This window comes from Polypterus senegalus, chromosome 2 (genome assembly GCF_016835505.1).
Source record: "Polypterus senegalus isolate Bchr_013 chromosome 2, ASM1683550v1, whole genome shotgun sequence".
Lineage (NCBI taxonomy): Eukaryota > Metazoa > Chordata > Cladistia > Polypteriformes > Polypteridae > Polypterus > Polypterus senegalus.
In genome coordinates, this window is record NC_053155.1 from 21,365,728 (window position 1) to 21,391,640 (window position 25,913).

Here is a 25,913-nt window from a genome sequence, read left to right on the forward strand (position 1 = left end):
GACTCTCTCTCTGGAGCACACCTGCGCTTCAATCCCCCTAATGATTCAGTCCCCAACTATCACTACCTCTCTCTTTTTGGGAACTGGTTTTGAGGTGGCCCGTTGGGGCTCCTCAACCCTGCCAACCACCTCAGAATTATCAGAGTCACCATCCAGCTCCGCCAGGACATGATAATGGTTAGACACTTCTAATTCTGGGGTTGATGCCCCCGGACAGTGTGCACCCTTTACCTTACACCTTGTGAGTGTGACCCACCTATTCCTACCTGTCTGCTCTGGAATCTCCTCCCGCACCACCTTGGAGGTGCACACTATCTCTCTAAAGGACACCTGGGCCAAGTCCGCCAATTCTCTATTACAACGCAGGTCAGCCAACTCCTCCTCCAGTTCAGCGACCCTGAGCTTGAGGTGCTGGATCAGCTGGCATCTCTTGCAGATGTAGCCCTCATAGACAACTGATTCCTTCAGACCATCATCTAAAAAGTCCAACTTCCAACAGGACTTGCATTGCACTGGCCTCATTATTAAATATGACTGTATATTGTTTGTCTGAAATAAATTTTTTAAATCTGCTCTTTCATTTTGAATAGCCCGGTATATGTAGACACAGACAAACACACCTATTTGAACTCTCTATATCAACAAAATCATAGTTGTAAGGTTTGTGCTAATGATGTAACTCTGGCTACTATGGATGAATAATGCCGGTGGGTAAGTACATACGCCAGTAGTGTTTGTATATTTGCTTACCTCAAGGTGGCAGGGCTAACACTGACCGGTGTGTAATATGACGTTTGTTGTACCAGCTTTTCTGTTTCGCATCTCTTCACAGATTACACACATGCTGTGCAGTCAGAGGGTGACCCCAGGAGTGCCGGCGATGATGTTTTCTCTGCCTACATCGCCGTATCAGGAAGATTTTTAATGCAAGGAGGTCAAGGTTCAGGTGTAATAAAGCCAACTGATCCATATTTCGCAAATCCAGTGAAGGATGAACCACAGACCCCACAGGTTAAAAACACTCTGGACTGCCTCATAACTAACTGCTTGGTCTCAATGCCTCCTGGCAGCAATGGGCACCTTCCAGATAGCAGCACAGATCCTTAGCTTCAAAGCAACCATATATAACACTAGATAGATTAAAAACACCACTACATGATGTTAACAATACGATAGACAGAAGTTTATATGTCCCAAAGGGAAATCTAGCACACCTCGGTATTTAATTGCATAAATCCACTTGGTTATTCTCTGCGGTGGGTTGGCACCCTGCCCAGGATTGGTTCCTGCCTTGTGCCATGTGTTGGCTGGGATTGGCTCCAGCAGACCCCCGTGACCCTGTATTCGGATTCAGCGGGTTGGAAAATGGATGGATGGCACTTGGTTATTCTTATGATCACCCATATTGCTCCTCTTTTTCACTAGTAGGAGGCAGCAGGTTTTGTAACGGAGTGTCTGCCAGTAAGACAGAACAACTCCTTATGTGAGATGATTTTGTTCAATTGATTGAGGCCAAGGTTTACTTACCTTGGCAGTGACATTCATGTCTCTGGTGACTCTTCCTATGAAGTCAGTAGACGGATTTGGAGAGCATGGGGGGTCATGTGGCGCTCCCCATATCTCTGCTAAAGGATGAAGGTCCAAGTCTTTAGAGTCCTGGTACTTCCTGTCTTGCTTTATGGTTGAGAGACATGGACACTCTCCAGTGATCTGAGGCAAAGACTGGACTCTTTTGGTACTGTGTCTCTCTGGAAAATCCTTGGGTACCGTTGGTTTGACTTTGCTCATGGAATCCCAAATGGGGCACATGACCAGCATTGTGAGGGAGGGTCAGTAACTGCACTACAACCATGTGGCACGATTCCCTGAGGGTGATCCGGCTTGTAAGATCCTCATTGTTGGGGACCCAAGTGGCTGGACCAGGCCAAGGGGTCACCCACGTAACACCTGGCTGCAACAGATAGAGGGTCATTTCCAGAGGGTGGGACTGGACCGTGTGTCTGCCTGGGGGGTTGCCAACCGGGGTCCCGAGCTGTTTCGTCGTGTAGTGGGTGCATCAAAGTGCAGTACCAGTGCAGGCTCCCCAACTTGATTTGACTTGATTGAGGCCAAAATGAGTCAGTAGGGTCTCAAAGACCCCTTAGGATCAGCTGTTGCGTGCCCATTTATTGGAGCTCAGATTATTGGTAGAACTTTTGTGCCAAAAGGAGGGACTTTCAAACATTGCTAAAATGACATTCAATTAATATTGGGCTGCGCTTTAATTCACGACACACAAATAATTTAATCTAAGTTGTCCTTATTTTTAAACATTCTCTGCAGCCTTTGATCATATCACAGTACATTGTGATCAGACTCCATTTTGATTTCTTTCCTGTAGTCATTCTGTGCTATTTTACATTTTTCTTTCTCCGCTGGAAGGTTTGAAATACACAGTGTATTCATGAAGTATTCAGACTTCTTCGATTTTTGATTTTTAATTAATATTGAAAACCTTTGCCATGGTGGGTTATTGGGCATAGATTGTTGGGTGAAATGTCAAATTTTTCCATTTTAAATGAATTCTTAAACACAGTACAGTGTGCAGAAAACAAAGGGGTCCGAATGCTTTCCGAATCCACTGCATTTATTCCCATAGAAAACTGAAATTCCGTCATTTGACCTCCCTTGAGTTTAAATATGGAGTACAATGTGAAGCCTATAAGGTTAGCTGCCTACAGAAATTCTGGGGAGACCACAGATAACCACAGTTTATACAAAAATAAAAATCTGTTTATTCTTTCATCTGCACACATTTATTTGTTAAATCTTAAGGTCTTCTTAATGCGCACAATGTGCACACAGGTCAGGATGAAGTTAACAGGCTAGGGTTAGGCCTCTTGTCCGAATCCCCCCGGGCTGTGAAGGAGTTCCGGTGCGGCGTCGTGGATTGAGGATGTCATTGAGTTCCGGTGTGGCAGCTCAGTTCTGGATGCAGTATTTCCAAAAGCAGGCTGAAAGAAATGGGAGGTGAAGACAATAAAGGCATTAAAATGCAAGTTCAAATAATGTGTGGCATTTCAAATTTGTTAGAGAACAGCTGGGATTTCTCATGTGCAGTTTCTTCCATTCATCTGGGGATGTGACAAGTACTGGGTCAGCAATAGGTTGGCAGTGTCAGAACTACCAATTGGTCAGTGACGTGTAAACTAGAATGTCATAATCAACAAGCAACACGTCACCAACCTCTGGCACAGCGATGAGTAAGCAGAGCTATCTTCGTTAGCGATGGTATATAGCACCTTTCACTTGTAACACCACAGATGCGATGTTTGCTCAGAGGGTGTTGACGGAGAAGTACAGAGAAGGCCAGAAGGAGTTGCATTGCGTCTTTGTGGACCTGAAGAAAGCATATGACAGGGTGCATCGCGAGGAGCTGTGGTATTGTATGAGGAAGTCGGGAGTGGCACAGAAGTACGTAAGAGTTGTACAGGATATGTATGAGGGAAGTGTGACAATGGTGAGGTCTGCAGTAGGAGTGACGGAGGTGGGTTTACATCAGGGATCGACTCTGAGCCCTTTCTTATTTGCAGTGGTGATGGACAAGTTGATAGATGAGATTTGACAGGAGTCCCCGTGGACTGTGATGTTTGTGATCTGTAGCGAGAGTAGGGAGCAGGTTGAGGAGATCCTGAAGAGGTGGAGATATGCTCTAGAGAGGAGAGGAATGAAGGTCAGTAGGAACAAGACAAGAATACATGTGTGTAAATGAGAGGGAGGTCAGTGGAGTGATGAGGATGAAGGGAGTAGAGTTGGCGAAGGTGGATGAGTTTAAATACTTGGGATCAACAGTACAGAGTAATGGGGATTGTGGAAGAGAGGTGAAAAAGAGAGTGCAGGCAGAGTGGAATGGGTGGAGAAGAGTGTCAGGAGTGATTTGTGACAAACGGATATCAGCAAGAGTGAAAGGGAAGGTCTACAGGACAGTAGTGAGACCAGCTCTGTTATATGGGGTGGAGACGGTGGCACTGACCAGAAAGCAGGAGACAGAACTGGAGGTGGCAGAGTTAAAGATGCTAAGATTTGCATTGGGTATGACGAGGATGGACAGGTTTAGAAATGAGGACATTAGAGGGTCAGCTCAGGTTGGACGGTTGTGAGACAAAGTCAGAGAGGCGAGATTGTGTTGGTTTGGACATGTGTGGAGGAGAGATGATGAGTATATTGGGAGAAGGATGGTAAGGAGCGAGCTGCAAGGTAAGAGGAAAAGAGGAAGAAAAGGTTTATAGATGTGGTGAAAGGGGACATGCAGGTCATGGGTGTAACAGAACAAGATGGAGAGGACAGGAAGATATGAAAAAAGATGATCCACTGTGGTAACTCCTAATGGGAGCAGCTGAAAGAAGAAGACAAGTTTGTAACACTTCCATGGGTTCTTTCCAGGTATTTAAGAGTTTTTATTAGAAGATTTACAATTGGAGCAGAGGCATGTGAGGTGAGCGGCTCTTTCTTAGTGAGAAGTGAGGTGCGTGCAAGCACCGAACAAATGTAAAAGTAGGCAGTAGTTCCTAAAACTCGGACCCCCAATATATATATATATATATATATATATATATATATATATATATATATATATATATATATATATATATATATAGTGAAGGGTGGCCACTGCCATAACTCAGCCAGGATGCCAGCTGGATGAAAGGACCAGGGGAGAGAGCATCCACAAGGCACTACCTTCTCCGGGACGATAGAGGGGAGCCCTCCAGGGTGGCTGTGGTACCACGGATTCCCGCAGGGCATGCTGGGAGTTGGAACTTGGCACAGCTCTGTCGGGTTTTGGTGGGGGCCACCAGGGGGAGCTGTAGAACTCTACTTTGGGTTTCCATGAGACCTGGGAGTAATTCCAGTTAATCTTGATGAGCCACCAGGAGCACTCCCAGGCATAATAAAAAAAAGAGCTGCCTCACTCCATTCAGGAAACCAGAGTCAGGAGGAAGGGGGATAAAGCTCAACTGTGGAAAAGGAATGGAGGCGGAAAGGAGAGGAAAAGAAGGCAGAAGGGACTCTTTGTACTGATCTGCTTTGGGGTGTGAGGGAGAAGCGCTTCTCCACTTGTAAATAAATGTGTGCTGTGCTGGAACTCGTGTCTCTGCCTGTCAGTGTCGGGGTTGGAGCACCCCTGGTTTCCACTATCTATCTATCTATCTATCTATCTATCTATCTATCTATTATATAGTGCCTTTCACATCTATCTATCTATCTATCTATCTATCTATCTATCTATCTATCTATCTATCTATCTATCTATCTATCTATCTATATTTTGTTACTGCAGAATCAGAAAGAGCAAACAGAGCAGCTAATGAAGTGAGATGAATGGTTATCAGTTATTATCACTGACTGTGAATATGCGGTGCCACAGGTTGCTCCCAGCCAGGACTGAGTTTGCCCCTCAGGTACGTGTCGACACTAGCAGGACCCTACAGAGGTAGTGAGCGCCCCCTTGAGGCGCCACAGTGACCTCTCACCTCTCTTCTTGGGCTTTTTGCCGGCCGGCGGCGAGGCCTTCTTAACTGTTCTTCCCGGCAGAGGCTCCCCGAACAACAGCAGGGCGGTGGATGCCGTGGGGTTTTTCTCCGACAATCCCTGGAACAGAAAGAGCAACAAAATGCCAGTGAGTTCCATGACAATGTGCTCCTCTTTCCTCGGCTCCAAAGACATGTGCCAGATGAGGAGAAGCACGATGGTTTGATGTGTGATTTAGAATTCTTTATTTCACCATCTGTTACATTTTTCCAGGCAGGAGACCTCTATAAGTGTAAGAAAAGAAACAACAAAATGAGACTTTAAGCGTGTTTACACAGGGCTTGCTTACAAATGAGGGTTTGTGATGACGATTAATTAGGGAGTCAGCCATTTAACGACGCGAGGACAACTCAGTTTGTCAAGAGCTGGGAAGAAACAACAGTGGCTAAATAAACGGAGCCGATCGCGAACGTGTGAGCGCCGCAACTTCGATGAATGGCCTTCTGTCTGTAAGTTTCCGTAGCAACAATAGAGAATTCTCCCAAAGATAAATTCTCCCAGTAAAGCCGCTCAGCATTGCAGGTTGCTTCTCAGGATCCTCACATTTCTGAGGTGGCCAGTGTCTCTCACTCTCTCTCGCACGTCATTCTGTAGGAGTGGGACAGCAGTGATGACAAATGTACATTGTGGACGGTGGACAGTGGCTGTGAAGGGTGTTGTTTCATTCTAATTCTTTGTCACTCCTGCCTTTAACTCCTGCATCCAGTTCTGCTCTTGCCATGTCTGGGCAAATCTTCCTCAGGGTACCCACAGTTGAAAGCTGACAGGTAAAGTGAGTGATGCCACACTGACACTCTGACCAGGAACTTGATGTTCCTGAACTCCATTCAGTTGGTTCACCCATCAGACCTCTCGAAATCAATGAGGATGTTGGGGTATCAAAGCTTCCAAAGTGTATCACTAGATTGCTAATCCATGGCGACTCCAAATGCATCCAACAGCAGCACTTGATGTCATCCCAACAGAAAAACGATGGCTGGGAGGTCTCTGCCTTTTTGTTTGTGTTCTTCAGATCCATTGCACAGTTTGTATGTTCTCACAGTGTGGAGCAAAGATCTTACTGACACCTTCCCATTTGCAGAGGGGTACACTGGGGCTGTTAGCAGGGAGGTGCAGACATTCTGAGAGATTTACAGTTCACTCTGCTTGTGTCACATGACCCAAGGCGTGCAGCTGGATCGACTCACGGGCTCATGGGATTTGGCTCCAAGTCTGGTTTACCATCAGTGTATGTGCTTGAAAAAGCAGTGAAATAATAAAATTAGCTGTACGGGTTATGGGAGCCATATTACAATCAGTTATATTAGGTAACAGAAAATGTATTTTATGGGATTATATTAGCTGTGTAAGCCCGGGCTCCTAGAAACTGTTGAAATTGTCAGAAAAAAAACTGAAATGCAGATTCAGCGGTTTTGTTTTGCAGACATGCTCTGCCCCCATGTCTATCGGCGGATAAGCGAGATTCTCTTTTTTCTCGATGGTTTCGTTTTGCCGATGTGCTCGCCTCGCTTGTCTATCAGCGGCTAAGCAAGTTTCTCTCTCGTTTGTCTTTCCTCTGCAATTTCACTTTGGCATCAGAGTCGCTTTCTTTCATCTTCATGCTGTAGTCACATTCATCTTTCTTCTTCTGACTCATTAACTTGGGGCCACCTTTCCGTCTCTTTCACCTTCATACTGTTCCTTTGCAATTCCAGGCCGGACAGACAGACAGACAGACACACTTCCATGTGTAGACATTTATATATAAGATTACATGGCATATAACGTAACAGAAGAAATTACATTGTATTATACTAGAGCACAGAGTGACAATACTACTAAGACCAATATATTTTAAAGTATGGTTAGGATATATATATATATATATATATATATATATATATATATATATATATATATATATATATATATAGTGGTCTATGGCCGGCTTGTCATCCCAGCCAATGGCCCCAGGGCACCAGATGGAGCCCTCCCTGCAGCAAGGAGGTGCCCAGAAGACCAGCAGGGAATCCTGGACAATGGAGTTTCCATCCACAGTCCTGCTGAATACCACAGGGGCCACTAGATGGAGCTGCAGGGAGGAGCAACAACTATTATTTGCCCAATGTCCCGGAAGTACGTCCGAGTCACATGGACAAGGGGAATGACGTGCTTCCAGGGTGAAGAAAAAGAAGAGTTTTGATCTGACCCGGAAATGTTAAGAAGTCACATGGACTGAGGGTTCAGAAGCTCTTCCGGGTCACCGACTATAAAAGGACTGTGGCAGCTCCCAGACAACGAGCTGAGCTGAGCTGGGTGGAAGGGTGGCAACGCGTCTGGGAGTGTGGAGGACTGATTACTGTGATTATTGGTGTATTATTAATGAGTATTGTGGATAGGAGGGTGCTTTGCGCACTGTTGTTATTGAATAAAGTCAACTTTTGGACTTTTATATTGTGTCTGGGGTCTTGGACAAGGCTTCAAGGGAGTGAGAACGCCCCTATCTGTCACTATATATATATATATATATATATATATATATATATATATACACAGTGCATCCAGAAAGTGTTCACAGCGCATCACTTTTTCCACATTTTGTTATGTCACAACCTTATTCCAAAATGGAGTAAATTCATTTTTTTCCCCCAGAATTCTACACACAACACCCCATAATGACAACGTGAAAAAAGTTTACTTGAGGTTTTTGCAAATTTATTAAAATAAAAAAACTGAGAAATCACATGTACATAAGTATTCACAGCCTTTGCTCAATACTTTGTCGATGCACCTTTGGCAGCAATTACAGCCTCAAGTCTTTTTGAATATGATGCCACAAGCTTGGCACACCTATCCTTGGCCAGTTTCGCCCATTCCTCTTTGCAGCACCTCTCAAGCTCCATCAGGTTGGATGGGAAGCGTGAGTGCACAGCCATTTTAAGATTTCTCCAGAGATGTTCAATCAGATTCAAGTCTGGGCCCTGGCTGGGTCACTCAAGGACATTCCCAGAGTTGTCCTGAAGCCACTCCTTTGATATCTTGCCTGTGTGCTTAGGGTTGTTGTCCTGCTGAAAGATGAACCGTCGCCCCAGTCTGAGGTCAAGAGCGCTCTGGAGCAGTTTTTCATCCAAGATGTCTCTGTACATTGCTGCAGTCATCTTTCTCTTTATCCTGACTAGTCTCCCAGTTCCTGCTGCTGAAAAACATCCCCACAGCATGATGTTCTCACCACCATGCTTCACTGTAGAGATGGTGCCAGGTTTCCCCTAAATGTGACACCTGGCATTCACACCAAAGAGTTCAATCTTTGTCTCATCAGACCAGAGAATTTTGTTTCTCATGGTCTGTGAGTCCTTCAGGTGCCTTTTGGCAAACTCCAGGCAGGCTGCCATGTGTCTTTTACTAAGGAGTGGCTTCCGTCTGGCCACTCTACCATACAGGCTTGATTGGTGGAATGCAGCAGAGATGGTTGTCCTTCTGGAATGTTCTCCTCTCTCAACGAGGACCTCTGGAACTCTAACAGAGTGACCATAGGGTTCCTGGTCACCTCCCTGAGTAAGGCCCTTCTCCCCCGATCGCTCAGTTTAGGTGGCCGGGCAGCTCTAGGAAGAGTCCTGGTGGTTTCGAACTTCTTCCACTTACAGATGATGGAGGCCACTGTGCTCATTGGGACCTTCAAAGCAGCAGAACTTTTTCTGTAACCTTCCCCAGATTTGTGCCTTGAGACAATCCTGTCTCGGAGGTCTACAGACAATTCCCTTGACTTCATGCTTGGTTTGTGCTCTGACATGAACTGTCAACTGTGGGATGGACCTTATATAGACAGGTGTGTGCCTTTCCAAATCAGGTCCAATCAACTGAATTTACCACAGGTGGACTCCAATTAAGCTGCAGAAACATCTCAAGGATGATCAGGGGAAACAGGATGCACCTGAGCTCATTCTGGAGCTTCATGGCAAAGGCTGTGAATACTTATGTACACGTGCTTTCTCAATTGTTTTATTTTTAATAAATTTGCAAAAATCTCAAGTGTTGCGTGAAGAATTCTGAGGAAAAAAAATGAATTAAATCCATTTTGGAGTAAGGCTGTAACATAACAAAATGTGGAAAAAGTGATGCGCTGTGAATACTTTCTGGATGCACTGTATATAGTAGGGTGTTGTACCATGTTAGCCATGATGGATGCAATGAGAAGTCAAGCAAAATGACCCCTATTATTTGCTAACAGGACAGATTACAATATGCAAGATTTCAAGGCAACTCGGGCCCCTTCTCAGATGATGTACATTACATTACATAACATTATGGGTGGCGCAGTGGTAGCGCTGCTGCCTTGCAGTAGGGAGACCTGGGTTCGCTTCCCAGGTCCTCCCTGCGTGGAGTTTGCATGTTCTCCCCGTGAATGCGTGGGTTTCCTCCGGGCGCTCCGGTTTCCTCCCACAGTCCAAAGACATGCAGGTTAGGTGCATTGGTGATCCTAAATTGTCTCTGGTGTGTGCTTGGGGTGTGTGTGTGCCCTGCAGTGGGCTGGCACCCTGGCCAGGGTTTGTTTCCTGCCTTGCGCCCTGTGTTGGCTGGGATTGGCTTCAGCAGACCCCCATGACCCATTAGTTAGAATATAGAGGGTTGGATGATGGATGGATTATTCAGTAATCTGGGCAGCTTCTGCAGGATTATCTGATCTGGACATTTACAGTATGCATGAATTTCAAAAGTCCATTTGTCTTTAGATTGAATCCTATTGTTTTATGTCATAAGAGTTATGTTTGTTTTTTTCAATATGCAGGTACAGTTTCATATACTGATGGGTGAGCTGCTTACTGGGGTCTTTTTTTAAATTAACTTCAGATGATCTATTTGCTGCTGTTTATTGTCTGTGTGTACATTTAGGTCGTTTCAGTGTGGCTATTTTCAATGAAGCCGGAAGTGCCTACGAATCTACCAGATTTATAATTCATTTCACATCCGTCTACACCATCAAAAACGGTAAGGAAAGCTAGAGGATTGTGGGAATGGCAAGGCAGTACACATCCTGGCCCACAATGCCCTTACAATGCCACAATACGTAAAGGGTGCAATCCAAAGATGTGATGATTTTTGGGGTATTGTAGGGTTATGGAAAAATATATTGTGGCTGTTCGGTGATGTGGCTGCCCTTCAGAAACCCCCTCTTAAATGGTTTTACTACAGGAAAACAAACACACTCTTAAAGTTTGACATCCTCCTTGCATGAGGCATCGAACATTTAAAAGACCAAGCCATGGCCATCCTTTGTCTCTCTCTCTCTCTCTCTCTCTCTCCTGTCTGTCTTTCCCCAGACTCCCTCTTCTCCAGCCGTTGCTTCCAAGCCTCTGGACAAACTTGTTGAAGAAGACTTTGTGTTCTTTTGAATTGGAATTGGGGAAGCTGCGTCAAATTTGACAGCTGTTCATTTCGAGGCTGGATCGAGAAGTTTCTTCTCTTTGGAAAACCTTCGGTACTATCCTGTGCAACTTTGTGACTAAAGCTTGACGATACACAGTATAGTGTCATGGCAGTCCTGACTACTAATTGTATTTTCAGTGATCCTGGACAACTGGTTGGTGCCTCCTCGCGTGTTTGCTGTTGACAGAGAATCCAAATCGGTAACAAAGGTGTAACGAGGAATTTACGTTATGTTTAACACTCCTCGGCAAGGAGGGATTCCTCCTCACATCGCTATTTTAAAGTGGTTCGATAAATCTCTATGTAGGAAATTAACTTTCTAGGAACAGCCGGAAATATTAAGACAGGTTACGGAGTGGAACATTAAACATTTCAGTCCAATAAATCTTGTAACTAAAGCGCCCCAATTAATTCATTTTTGTGTACTTTTTTTCTGATTTAGCCACTCTACTCCTACCACTCATACTCTACTACTCTTGCACTGCACCTGTTGTACACGAGTTATGATCTGTGTGTCTTACGATGATTTAACTTATGACCGCCACCGCATCTCAAGGACAAACGACAGTTTTCACCACGCCAGCTCTGTATGCCGTGACTCATTCCTCTCGATGTCGGTTTATTACCTGTAGTGGTTTCGACATCGTTCAGTTACATTTGTCTTACAATTACAGAGGAACAAAGGCAATTTATCTCGACACAAAAATGAAGGCGATCAATCAGTATGAGGGAGGAAAGAAAGCGAATGCAATTGCATGAGACTTTAATTTATCCCACTGTAACCGTTTTCTGCCACACCTGCTGTACTGCTACTCTTTGGCTTTGAATCTAGTTAACTTTCGCATTGTGACTCACGATGTGCCAGTTCATGCGAACTGCCTCAAAGGGGTAACGAAACCACCTTGAACTCCTTTATCTGTTAATGTTTGTTATTAACAGGCTGAAATATTAAAACAGAAAACATATGAGTGCTCAAACACTGCTGGTACAACTCCTCCTCTCACAGTTAAAATGAACACTGGCAGAGGCTCGCACTGATGACTTGACATAACACGACAAAGAAAGGATTTGTGAAGCTGTTCAAGGTTTGGCACCTGTGTGAACAACAGTGATAATAAAACAAAATAATAAAATAAAAAGAAATTGTGACTGCTCTCCCCTTGACTTTCTGGTGTACTCAGGTATGGGGATGGATATTTTAGGAGTAAAGCGCTAGACAATGATTATATTTTTATATTATGTACATTAAAGAACCATCAACAGCAAATCAAATCAAATTAATTATAATTTGAGCAATTATTATAAAAGTAAAGTTGAATAAACCAGACCCTGCAGCTGCATGAATAAAAAAGTACCACGTCCTAGAAATAGCCCAAAGTTGATATAAATCTATGTTTTGTACCTAATACTTGTATACAAAATTTGGTTGACCTAAGTGAAAGCGTAATCAAGTTATTGTGTTTACATACACACACACACAGACAGGCATAATTCCACAAATGGTATTTTCAGACTCATTGAGGTCTAAAACATCGAGAATTATGAAAATCTTGACATTGCATTTTTGGAGGATTCCAATAATTTCCCTATACTTTGTATACAAGAAAATCAGGGAGATCTAAAGCATTCAGAATCATTAAAATTTTGACATTGAATTTTTGGATGATTACAATACTTTCCCTATAATTTGGATATAAGAAAGTAATCATTTACAAATAATGGTAGAATTCTGCATAATATGCTAAGAATGATGATAAAAGGGATACAAAACAAGCATATGACTTAACATGCTTATTATTCAATACTCTACATACGGTCAGGTTTGACTACATACTGTATACCGGTCCATCTTACATCTAGATTGACTTAAGACTGATCTGTGGGAACCGAATATGGTCATAAGTCGATGACTGCCTGTATATTTATTTAAAGCATTTACATTCAGGAAGTATTCAGGCCTCCCTCACCTTTTTTCACATATTCCTTTTATAGCAAATGTAATTAGAATAATAAATGAGAATATCCCATTGACACAAATATTCAGACCCTTCACTCAGTATTCAAGCCCCTATGGCAGTGATTCCAGCCTGGAGTCTTCTTGACTTTCAGAGCCAAGATTTGCACACCCAGATTTGAGGGTTTTCTGACGTTCTTCCTTGCAGATCCCTCAATCTTCGTCAGGTTGGGTGGAGAGCATCACTGGACAGATCTCTTCATGTCTCTTATTTAGGTCTGAGTTCAGACTTTGGCTGGGCCAACCACTCAATGACATTCCCAGAGTTGCTCCTAAGCAACTTCCATGTTGTCTTTGCTTTGTGTTTAGGGTCATCGTTCTGCCGGAAGGTGAACTTTCGGCCCAGTCAGGGAGATTTGGAGACCTTTGTACTTTGCTCTGTTCAGCTTCTCCTCGACCCTGACTAGTCCCTCCACCGTTTCTCTAGGTGGGAATGTTGTTGCACAGTTGATGAGTGGTGTCTGGTTTCCTCTAGACATGATGTTTTGAATTTAGGATAAACAGTTCAATCTTGATTTAAAAGAGAATCCTGCCTCTCTCAGTCTCAGAGTCCTTTAGGTGCCTTTGTGCAAATTCCAAGCGGGTCTTCGTGAGTCTTTTCCCAATGAGAGGCTTCTGTCTGGCCACTCCGTTGTAAAGCCCAGATTATTGGAATGGTGGTTCTTCTGCAAGTTCCTCCCATCTCCACACAAGTTCTCTGGAGCTCAGCCAGAGTGACCATTGGGTTCTTGATCACCTTTCTTCCTCAATACCCTTCTCCCCAAAATTTCTCAGTTTGGGAAGGTGGCCAGCTCCAGGAAGAATTATGGATTGCTCCAAACAGTGGATGCCATTGTGCTTTTGGAAACTCCAATGCTGCAGGAATGTTTTTGTCACCTTCTGGATCTGTGCCTGTCCCTAAGTGCTGAGGGCAATTCCTTTAATCTCACGACTGGGCTGTTGCTCACCTCTGGGATCTTCTGTAGGCAGCTACTGTATGTGCCTTTCATAATCAGGCCCCACAAAGTGACTTGAAACAATGGAGGACACCAGACATCTCAATGATGAATGGGCTACACCTGCACCAAATTTAAAGTGACACTTGTGTCAGTGTGATATATTTCAGGTTTTTATTTTTAATACATTTAGAGATATGTCTATTATCCTGTCATTCTGGGGTATTGAGTGTTTCTTCACATTGGAAAAAAAATAATAATTTTAGCACAAGGCTGAAATGTATCAAAATGTGAAACAAGTGAAGGGGTCTGAATACCTTCTGAAGGAACTGTATGGACAGTGTAGGTATACATACTGTGTAGGGCGTAAACTCGCTGATCTGAGAGAGCGAGACGGTACATAAGGGTGCAGCAGTTCTGACAGATAAAATGGGTGATGATGATGATTATGATTATTATTATTATTATTATTACTGGGGGTTTGCCCCCTGCTTGCCAATCCCGCCCCCCCCCCAGCCTTATTTTCCTGTATAAATCGTTGGTTGTTACGATAAAAAATGTCAGTTAAATATATCATATAGGAGACACACACAGTGATATTTGAGAAGTGAAATGAAGTTTATTGGATTTACAGGAAGTGTGCAATAATTGTTCAAACAAAATCAGGCAGGTGCATAAATTTGGGCACCGTTGTCATTTTATTGATTCCCAAACTTTTAGAGCTAATTATTGGAACTCAAATTGGCTTGGTAAGCTCAGTGACCCCTGACCTACATACACAGGTGAATCCTATAATGAGAAATGAGAGTATTTAAGGGGGTCAATTGTAAGTTTCCCTCCTCCTTTAATTTTCTCTGAAGAGTAGCAACATGGGGGTCACAAAACAACTCTCAAATGACCTGAAGACAAAGATTGTTCACCATCATGGTTTAGGGAAGGAATACAGAAAGCTGTCCCAGAGATTGAAGCTGTCTGTTTCCACAGTTAGGAACATATTGAGGAAATGGAAGACCACAGGCTCAGTTCAAGTTAAGACTCGAAGTGGCAGACCAAGAAAGATTTCGGATAGACAGAAGTGACGAATGGTGAGAACAGTCAGAGTCAACCCACAGACCAGCACCAAAGACCTACAACATCATCTTGCAGCAGATGGAGTCACTGTACATCGTTCAACCATTCGGCGCACTTTACACAAGGAGATGCTGTATGCGAGAGTGATGCAGAGGAAGCCTTTTCTCCACCCACAGCACAAACAGAGCCGCTTGAGGTCTGCTCAAGCACATTTGGACAAGCCAGCTTCATTTTGGAATAAGGTGCTGTGGACTGATGAAACTAAAATTGAGATATTTGGGCATAACAAGGGGTGTTATGCATGGAGAAAAAAGAACACAGCATTCCAAGAAAAACACCTGCTACCTACAGTAAAATATGGTGGTGGTTCCATCATGCTGTGGGGCTGTGTGGCCAGTGCAGGGACGGGGAATCTTGTCAAAGTTGAGGGACGTATGGATTCCACTCAGTATCAGCAGATTCTGGAGACCAATGTCCAGGAATCAGTGACAAAGCTGAAGCTGCGCCAGTGTTGGATCTTTCAACAAGACAACGACCTGAAACACTGCTCAAAATCCACTAAGGCATTCATGCAGAGGAACAAGTACAACGTTCTGGAATGGCCATCTCAGTCCCCAGACCTGAATATAATTGAAAATCTGTGGTGTGAGTTAAAGAGAGCTGTCTATGCTCGGAAGCCATCAAACCTGAATGAACTAGAGATGTTTTGTAAAGAGGAATGGTCCATAATACCTTCAACCACAGTCCAGACTCTCATTGGAACCTACAGGAAGCGTTTAGAGGCTGTAATTTCTACAAAAGGCGGATCTACTAAATATTGATTTCATTTCTTTTTTGTGGTGCCCAAATTTATGCACCTGCCTGAATTTGTTTGAACAATTATTGCACACTTTCTGTAAATCCAATAAACTTCATTTCACTTCTCAAATATCACTGTGTGTGTCTCCTATATGATATATTTAACTGACGTTTTTTATCGTAACAACCAACGCTTTATACAGGAAAATAATGACTATTAACAAGGTTGCCCAAACTTTAGCATCCCACTGTAAAGGGGCAAAGGAGTAGCTGGGGTGGGGCCTTACAGGCTTGAATCCCCCTCATCAATAATAATTGATGACAGTTCATTAATCAATCTAATTTTGACTCATTTACTTTCTCACCCTTCCATCCTTTTTTTTCTGTACATCCCTGGCCAGAGATATTATGACAGTTGTCCCCGTCTACTCCTGATGAGTGGCCAGGAAGCACAGAGTACACCGTATGGGAAAAGACACAGAAAGTTATCTTGTTAGTGGACTGCTCCTTTGTATCTTTCAGGAGAGGACCAGAAGTGTCTCATACCCCCAAAACAGAACATGAAGTGCCAGTCAGTCTGCTCAGTCCTGGGCCTTTGCTCTAATGCAGGGGTGGGCAATGTCGGTCCTGGAGGGCCGGCAGGTTTTCATTCTAACCCAATTGTGTAATTAGGAACCAATCCTTGCCATTCTCAGACCTTACAGGTATTTAGTTTTATGGCTTGTTAGTCTGCGCAATGTTAGGTTCTTATATTGTAGGTTTTTTCCTTTCCAAGGATATCATCCAAATGATTTGAAACCTAAAATGGATCATTTTCAGTCTGTCACATTTTTCTCTTAAGTGTTTTACTAAACCAGACAGTGTGTGATGAACACACACAGAGGTGTAAATGGAAACAAGTTATATGGAGGGCTCCAAACTCCTTTGTCATTTGCATTTTATTGCTAATAAGGAGCCATTAAAAACAGTGAATGCAGCTGTTTAAGATTAAAATAAGCAATTAAGGGTGGGAAACCTTACCAAGCGAGACCACTAAAATGAAGCATCAACATGTCACATGAGCAATAAGTGCTTCGTCAGCAATAATGGTCTTCTCATTAAGAAACTGGGTCGGAACAATAACCTGCAGCCGCTGCGGCCCTCCAGGACCACCATTGACCAGCCATGCTCTAAGGGATCTGTGGTTTTGCCCCCTTCTTGTCACATGACCACAGGATACTTAAAGTAGTGGGCAGCAAAAAAGAAGGTGACAGCCAGCCAGTTTAGTCCCATAGAGGAACTCTGAGCGTCCAAAGGTGAGCTACAGAAATACCAAGCAGGACCACCCATACTGTTAACTGGGGCAGAGAGGAGAGGCCATAATTGGACACACCAAGGATGCTGTATACTTTAATGAGAGCCCTTATTTCCTTTTGTTATTTACGTGTGAAACTTTATAAAAGTAAACTTGCATGGCTAGGGTGGGCACCATATTCTACAAGCTAGTGTTTTGAATGGCTGAGTGCCCCCTCCACACAAACTGCAGGCTCTGTATTTTCTTTATAAGACAAAACATTTAATATTGGAGTGAACTCTTAGAAATAAACACTTCTTACCATTTTCATCTTCCTCCCCACAGGTCTCCTATTTGCTTCAAGAAAAGAAAGAAAAGGACAGTTATTGATATTTAATAGTAATAACAATTCTTTGCATTTATATATTATAATATTTCTCACTACTCAAAGCGCTCAGCAATTGCAGGTTAAGGGCCTTGCTTAAGGGCCCAACAGAGCAGAGTCCCTTTTGGCATTTACAGGATTCGAACCGGCAACCTTCCGATTGGCAGTGCAGATCCCTAGCCTCAGAGCCACCACTCTGCTATTTCATAGCATATCCAACACCAAATGCTAGCTAGCCATTCACTCATTCCACATGCGTTTGTGCCAGTGAGAGTCACAGTGGAAACACACTGAGGTCATTAAAGCAGACCACCCTAACCCTGGGGGTTAGTTTCTATGACAACATGCCAAAGTCAATGATCCAGGCTTCCCTGGCTACCCCTAGCAGCAGCTTCAAGGTGCATCTTGGGAACACAGCGGCCAGGCCGGTCTGTCCTCTGCCTTCTTCCAAGTGGGTGGAGCCTAGTGATGGGCGTGTCACAGACGAATTGTTCTTAACAAATCGATTCAGTTGAGCATAACAAGGGCACACTTATGAGGTCAGCATTTTTTATATATGGGGGTCACTCACGTGAGTGTAGGCAGTGTCTCTCTACTGGAAAATCCAGGGAGGGTTCTGGATATGACAAGATAATACACAGACATCCTTGAAGAACCCCTGAACAACCTCAGACTGGGGTGACGGTTCACCTTTCATCATGACAGTGACCCAAAGATACAGCCAAGACAATGCTGAGTGGATTTAAAACAAGTCAGAGTTTCCTTGGGTGGTCCAGACCTAAATCCCCCAGAGAACATCTGAGGAAAGACCTGGAGATGGCAGTTTACAGGCACTTTACACCCAATCTAATAGAGGTTGAGAGCATCTGCCAGGAGGAATGGGATTAGCTGCCTACATCCAGGTAAGCAGAGCTTGTCGAGACTCAAAGCTGGAGCTGCTGCCAAATGGGCTTCCACAAAGCACTGAATTAAGGGTCTGGATGCGTAAATGAGTGAGAGATTTTGCTTTTTGATTTTTAATAGATTTGAAAACCTTTTCTTAAATATAAAGTTTTCACTTTGTTATTATGGGATATTGAGTGTCGATTGATGGGCAATAATGGCAAATGCATCGCTTTAAAATGAAATCTACATCGCCACAAAGTGTGCAGGGAAGGGAGCTGAAAACCTTCTGAATCCACTGTATACAGTGCACAGATGTGAAAAGTGTTATAATAAAGATAGAGTCATGAATGTCATCCAACCCCCTATATCCTAACTACTGGATCACGGGGGGTCTGCTGGAGCCAAACCCAGCCAACACAGGGCACAAGGCAGGAAACAAACCCCGGGCAGGGCGCCAGCCCACCATAGGGCACACCCACACACCAACCACACGGATCGGCAATGCACCTAACCTGCATGTCTTTGGACCGTGGGAGGAAACCCACGCAGACACGGGGAGAACATGCAAACTCCATGCTGGGAGGACCCGGGAAGGGAACCCGGGTCTCCTAACTGTGAGGCAGCAGCGCTACCCATTGCGCCACCATGCCACCCGTCAACAATGTCACTATATGATAATAGATAGAGAGGGGGAAAAGGTTCTTTAAAAATAGAGGTGAAAGGAACTATAAATTAGACAGCTAGAAATGGATCTGTATGAGCTGTAACAGGCAGCTGCCATTCGAACCCCTCCGTAACGGAAGGACGAGGGGAAGGAGCTTGCAAGGGGCAATACCACTTCTGGGACAACAGAGGGAAGCCCCCATGGCATTCTAGCATAGTTGCTCAACCCTGCTGGGGCGCATAGCCACCACGAGGGGCTGAGCCCACCTCTGCAGGGCTGCCACCACACCTGGAACACCTGCTCCACTTCTGGGTGCTCTATAATAGGGGCTGCCTCACTCTATTCAGAGAGCCAGAGTCAGAAGGTGGATGACAAAGACACAAGGAGAAGAAAAGTACTGGGTGTTTGGGGTTTACTGGTGCTTATACAGTATGTACTGGGCTGCTGGGGGGGCCGAGGGAGAAGAGCTTCCCCACTGAAATAAAGCCTGGGTTGTGCTGGAACTTGTGCCTCTGACACTTGTGTCGGGTGTTTGGGGAGCTGTGTGCCCCCTGGTGTCCACAAAGTATATAACAAATTGACATCAACAGCGCTATATAATAGATGAATTAAAAAATAAATATACTGTTGGTATAACATAAGAGATAAATGTGAAAAGTCACAATATAATAGACAGACAGAAAAGGAATCATATCAATAGATCAATAACACTAGATAACAATAGATCATAGGCCACACATGTGTGTCATTTCCTTCTCAAGCATTACCCTTAATGACTCGGCTTATTTACACTTACTGAAAATCTAATGCCAGCGTCCCATCTGTCTAAGGAGAAATTCAAACATGTTTACTGCTAACATCAAATCTGATCTTAATGAATTAAATGAATTAGTCCTCCATACTCAGGTCATAAGAAGGATTCAGGAGTGAAAGTGACATAGATATTAGAACATTAGGACAGCATAGACGAGAACAGGCCATCTGGCCCACCAAAGCTTACCAGTCCCAAACACTTAATCGAGTTTTAAAAATTCCGTAAAACCCAACCAGACTATTCAGTTACTCCATTGTCTGTGGTTCTTTGTGTAAAGAAAAACTTCCTAATGTTTGTGTGAAATTTACCCTTCACAAGTTTCCAACTGTGTCCCCGTGTTCTTGATGAGCTCATTTTAAAATACAAGTCTCGATCCACTGGACTAATTCCCTTCATAATTTTAAACACTTCAATCATGTCACCTCTTAATCTTCTTTATCTTAAACTGTATAAGGCTCAGCTCTTTTAATCTTTCCTCATAACTCATCCCCTGTAGCCCCTCAATCAGCCTAGTCGCTCTTCTCTGGACCTTTTCTAGTGCTGTTATGTCCTTTTTGTAGCCTGGAGACCCAAACTGCACCCAGTACTCCAGATGAGGCCTCACTACACCAGTGTGTTATAAAGGTTGAGCAGAACCTCCTGTGACTTGTACTCCACACATCAAGGCGCTATATAACCTGACATTCTGTTAGCCTTCTTAATGGCTTCTGAACACTGGCTGGAAGTCGACAGCTTGGAGTCCACTATGACTCCTAAATCCTTCTCATGAGGTGTCTTCTCGATTTTCTGACCGCCCATTGTGTATTCAAACCTAACATTTTTACTTCCTATGTGTAATACTTTACATTTACTGATATTAAATTTTATCTGCCACAAATCTGCCCAAGCCTGTATGCTATCCAAGTCCTTCTGTGATGATATAATGGATTCCAAATTATCTACTAATCCACCTATCTTGGTATCATCTGCAAACTTAACCAGCTCGTTACTTATATTCCTATTTAAATTATTTACATACATTAAAAATAGCAGCGGCCCTAACACTGACCCCTGCTGGTCACCACTCTTAACATTGGTCAGTTCTGATAAGGTTCCTCACACCATCACCCTCTGCTTCCTGTGTCTGAGCCAATTCTGCACCCATCTAAAAACATCACCCTGAACTCCACTTCTTTTAGTTTGATGCCCAACCTCTCAGGTGGCACCTTATCAAATGCTTTCTGAAAGTCACAACAGCCTTTGAAGCCCATGGCCAGTTACTTTGTGCTGAGGCCTTTCTCATTGTGTGTTTGTGTTATTGGGCCTTCACTGTTATCATGACGTCTGCTTCTCTGGGTGGCACTGTCCACAACTCTCAGTCAACACACCCACTCAGCATAACATTTGATCCTTTGACTTCCATGCCTGCTCACCTTGGAGGTCTGCAAATGGGTGGCTCTTGTGATCCTCTTCAAAGGCAGAAAGGATTTTCAAGATCAGGCCTTGACTCTCGGCAGGACTCTCTGAGAAATCCAAAACTGTTTCGTCTTCTTACAATCAATTAAAGACAGATAAAGTAATAAAATAGACAGATATAGTATATAAGGCACTGTGTTAAAGATACAGACAATTATATAGATGAAAGGCACTAAATTAAAGACAGAAAAATAAAAGGACTACATAAAGTAAACAGGAAACACAAACCGGTACATTTAGGTAAACAGATATGAAAGGTTCTACATAAAAGAAAGATGGAAATACTATACAAGAGTGATATGGAGATAAATTAAAGGGGCTACAGAAAAAAAGAAAAGCTAAGAAAAGTACAATGGTGTGGATAGGTAAACAGATATACAGATAACAAGAAATACATATGAAAGGCACTATATACAAGGTAGATAGATAGATAGATAGATAGATAGATAGATAGATAGATAGATAGATAGATAGATAGATAGATAGATAGAGTGAAAGGCACTATATAATAGATAGATAGATAGATAGATAGATAGATAGATAGATAGATAGATAGAGTGAAAGGCACTATATAATAGATAGATAGATAGATAGATAGATAGATAGATAGATAGATAGATAGATAGATAGATAGATAGATAGATAGAGTGAAAGGCACTAAATGATAGATAGATAGATAGATGATAGATAGATAGATAGATAGATAGATAGATAGATAGATAGATAGATATGACAGGCACTATATGATGGATGGATTGAAAATAGCTATGTATATATGGTATATTAGAGAGGCTAGTGCAAAAAGCAATATGCTTCAGACAGTCAGACAGTAAACAGATACAAAGGTGCTATAAAACATACTTTCCATTTTTATCCATCTATGAAAGAAATATGAAAGGCACAATGTAAAATCAATAGATCCTTAGAAGAAGAAAGGCCCTATTTCACAGATAGGAAAATAAACAGCAAACTTGTTATAATACAGAGGTTGTGGCCCCCGGCCGGGGCTGGAGCCCAGCCGGGACGCCCAGGAGGAGGAGAGGAGGGCTTGTGCCTCCTCCAGACCGCGAGGGGGCGTCCGTCTTGGTTGTGTAGGGGACCACGGGTACAGGGCTTGGAAGCCCAGCCCTGTAGGGACCCGTGGACACCGCCGGGCGGCGCCCCGATGCCGGTTTACCCTGTGTGGTCTTTGGCCGGGGATGGAGCCCGGCCGGGACGCCTTGGAAGACCGGAGGAGGGCGTGTGCCTCCTCCAGACTGAGTGGGGGCGTCCGTCCTGGTTAGGCAGGGGGCCTCGGGTACAGGGCTTGGAAGCCCAGCCCTGTAGGGACCCGTGGCCACCGCCAGGCGGCGCCCCGGTGCCTAATTATCCCGGGAGCCCAGCACTTCCGCCACACCAGGAAGTGCCGGGGGGTAGATTTTGTGTGGCGCCCGGAGAGCTGCCAGGAAAGCAGCCGACACTTCCGCCACGCTGGGGCTAAGGAGAAGAGGCCGGAAACACCTGGGGCTCATCCGGGGCATTATTTAAGGGGCCGCCTCCCTCCAGTCATTTGGTGGAAGTCGGGAGGAAGTAGATGGAGCTGGAGAGAGGACAGGAGGCGGCCAGTGGAAAGGCACAGTGACTGTGGGCCCTGGACTTTTGGGGGATTCGGTGCTGAAGGCACTGGGATTGTGTGAGTGCACGTGACTTTTGTATATTATATATAGTGTAAATAAAAAGTGTGTGGAGCAAAATATGTCGTCCGTCTGTCTGTACTGGGGCCAGCGTTCACAAGATATAGATATGAAAGGCATTATATAAACAAATTAAAGGTGCCATATAAAACAGAAAGATAGATAGATAGATAGATAGAAAAGGCACTATATTTTAGATAAGCAGATATGAATTTATATATATATATATACTGTATATATATATTTTTGACATTTGGAAACGAGAGTATATAACATATATAGGGAAACATATGAAAGAAGGAAAGGCAATATATAATAAAGAAATTTAGATCTATTACACATATAAAAGTTAAAAAGTTGCCATACATGACAGATAAGATAGACACAGCAGATTGTATGAAAGAGACAGATATGAATGTCACTGTATGTCAGATATGACAGGTGCTTTGTGATCGACAGAAATGTAAGGTGCTGTATAAGAGACAGACAGATACGAACGGCTTATAAAAGTGACACACAGATGACGGGTGCTATTTAAAATGGATAGATATGAAATGTGCTCCATAATTGGACAGATGTGTAAGGCAGACATGGCAGTTGCTGCTGTATTTTATAAATTGATGTTAAGACACTCCTACTATATTTAATAGATGTGACAGGTGCTAGATCATATCTAGAGTCATCTTTTTATGTTGCCATCGGACCGAAGACACTGATGGACTTTGACTTGTCCTCCCGCAGCACCAGGACTTGCCCGCCCATCTACCTCGATTCCTTCAGTTCACATTTTCCTTATGTGCCACACGTTTCACTACAGGGCGGGCGTCTGCTTGACTTTGTTCCCCATTAGCTCCCATTTCCACGTCTTACCTTCTGCCACCGTCTTCAGGTTACTCGACTTCACCGGAGCTCCTGTCAAAGCAGAGACAGCCGTCGTGATGATGAAGCTGATGAGGATGCCCGACTGCATGTCTCCTGTCTTACTTCCCACTTAAGCGCGTTCGTCGTGATTTGATTCCTTTCTTTTAATTGTCTTTTTTTTTTCTTTGTAACGTCTATTCCTACCGATCGCAGCAGCGCCTCTTCACAAGGCTTGTCGCATTTTGCTCGGTTTCCTGGACTCATCTCCCTATTTAAATCGTTTACCTCTCCAGCCTGCACAAATGGATGGAAAGGCACAAAAAGCGTGCATGGAGGGGGTGGTGGGCCATCAAATGGCACTGGCCCATCCATCAGCCTGACATTTGGAGATGTTTGCCTCCGTGTGTTCTGCGGCCGGGGCTATTGTGACGGGCAGAGAAGGCAATGGGCCTCCCTGCGTCAGAGCGCTTTTTCTTTCGGCCCCTGTGCAAACACATTAAATGTGAGTTATCATTGCTTAAGCAGGCCGGCCATCTCCACGTGCGGGCAAACTATACACTGGGACCTAAGAGCGGGGGGAGTGTGGGTCAGCCACTGCCCTGGACAATTTAGCCACTTCCACCCTGCCATTGTGCTCCCCTAATGAGAACATTCATTTGCCCGTCTCCCGGCAGCTCGATGACGCCGGTCTGGCATCGTTCGAACTCATAGCCTTTGAAGGCCACCCATGTTTGCTCATGCGAGTCGAATGAATGTCTCGGAGGAGTCAGGCAGTCAACCAAAAGAGTGGTGAGGACCAAACAGGCAGTGCCAGGGTGCGGGCTGCCTTGGCACAGCCGATGAGGAGATTATGATCAGAGTAGCAAGTCTTCTCCATTGGCTCAGGTTGTCATCTGGGAGAGTGGGCACACCGGGGCCTGGTAAAGGATAAGCGTTAATAAATAGACAAGTAGTGCCCGTCATGGCTGACTGGGGTGAGCTCTGTGCAGCATGTCTCCTGTCGTTGTCTTATATTCTTTTATTGTCATATATTCTTTTTAAGGGCGGCACGGTGGCGCAGTGGTAGCGCTGCTGCCTCGCAGTTAGGAGACCCGTTCGCTTCCGGTCCTCCCTGCGTGGAGTTTGCATGTTCTCCCGTGTCTCGTGGGTTTCCTCCGGGCGCTCCGGTTTCCTCCCACAATCCAAAGACATGCAGGTTAGGTGGATTGGCAATTCTAAATTGGCCCTAGTGTGTGCTTGGTGTGTGGGTGTGTTTGTGTGTGTCCTGCGGTGGGTTGGCACCCTGCCCAGGATTGGTTCCTGCCTTGTGCCCTGTGTTGGCTGGGATTGGCTCCAGCAGACCCCCGTGACCCTGTATTCGGATTCAGCGGGTTAGACAATGGATGGATGGATATTCTTTTTAATCTTATATGCCGGCAACAACAACAACAACATTTATTTATATAGCACATTTTCATACAAACAGTAGCTCAAAGTGCTTTACATATTAAAGAATAGAAAAATGAAAGACATAATTATAAAAAAAATAAATCAACATTAACATCGAATAAGAGTAAGGTTCAATGGCCAGGGGGGACAGAAAAACAAAAACTCCAGACGGCTGGAGAAAAATAAAATCTGTAGGGATTCCAGACCATGAGACCGCCCAGTCCCTCTGGGCATTCTACCTAACATAAATGAAACAGTCCTCTTTGGATTTAGGGTTCTCACGGAAGGGCTTGATGATGATGATGGTCACGTAGACTTCTTCCTTTTAATCCGTCCATCATTGTTGGAGCATCATGAAGCTTTGAGTAGGTGGAGGTGGCGCAGGCCAACACCACAAAGAAACGGAAAAAGAAACAGAAAAGAGAGTAGGGGTCAGTACCGATTTTAGAGCCACCATGAATAGTTATTATGATGAATTGAACATACAGAGTATCAGGATTAAGTTAAATTACGATTAAAATGAAGTTATAAAAGGCCATGTTAAAGTAATGTGTTTTCAGCAGTGTTTTAAAGTGCTCTACTGTATCAGCCTGGCGAATTCCTATTGGCAGGCTATTCCAGATTTTAGGTGCATAACAGCAGAAGGCCGCCTCACCACTTCTTTTAAGTTTTGTTCTTGGAAT

At 44.0% G+C, this 25,913-nt stretch overlaps 1 protein-coding gene across 2 annotated transcripts; it reads right to left on the reverse strand.

The window, feature by feature from the left end:
• Positions 1-2,739: 2,739 nt before the first annotated feature.
• On the reverse strand, positions 2,740-24,026 carry urp2 (urotensin II-related peptide). 2 transcript variants are annotated; one of them, XM_039746070.1, is made up of 5 exons: positions 23,812-24,026; positions 21,226-21,339; positions 17,388-17,422; positions 5,514-5,631; positions 2,740-2,993 (listed from the first exon to the last, which is right to left on the reverse strand). In XM_039746070.1, the coding sequence occupies exons 1-5, from the start codon at positions 23,909-23,911 to the stop codon at positions 2,962-2,964; spliced, it is 399 nt and encodes a 132-aa protein (XP_039602004.1). In that variant the 5' UTR covers positions 23,912-24,026; the 3' UTR covers positions 2,740-2,961. The 2 variants fall into 2 exon arrangements, with proteins under 2 accessions (XP_039602004.1, XP_039602003.1); XM_039746069.1 differs by having other exon boundaries at positions 21,226-21,342.
• Between the last annotated feature and the right edge of the window lie 1,887 nt (positions 24,027-25,913).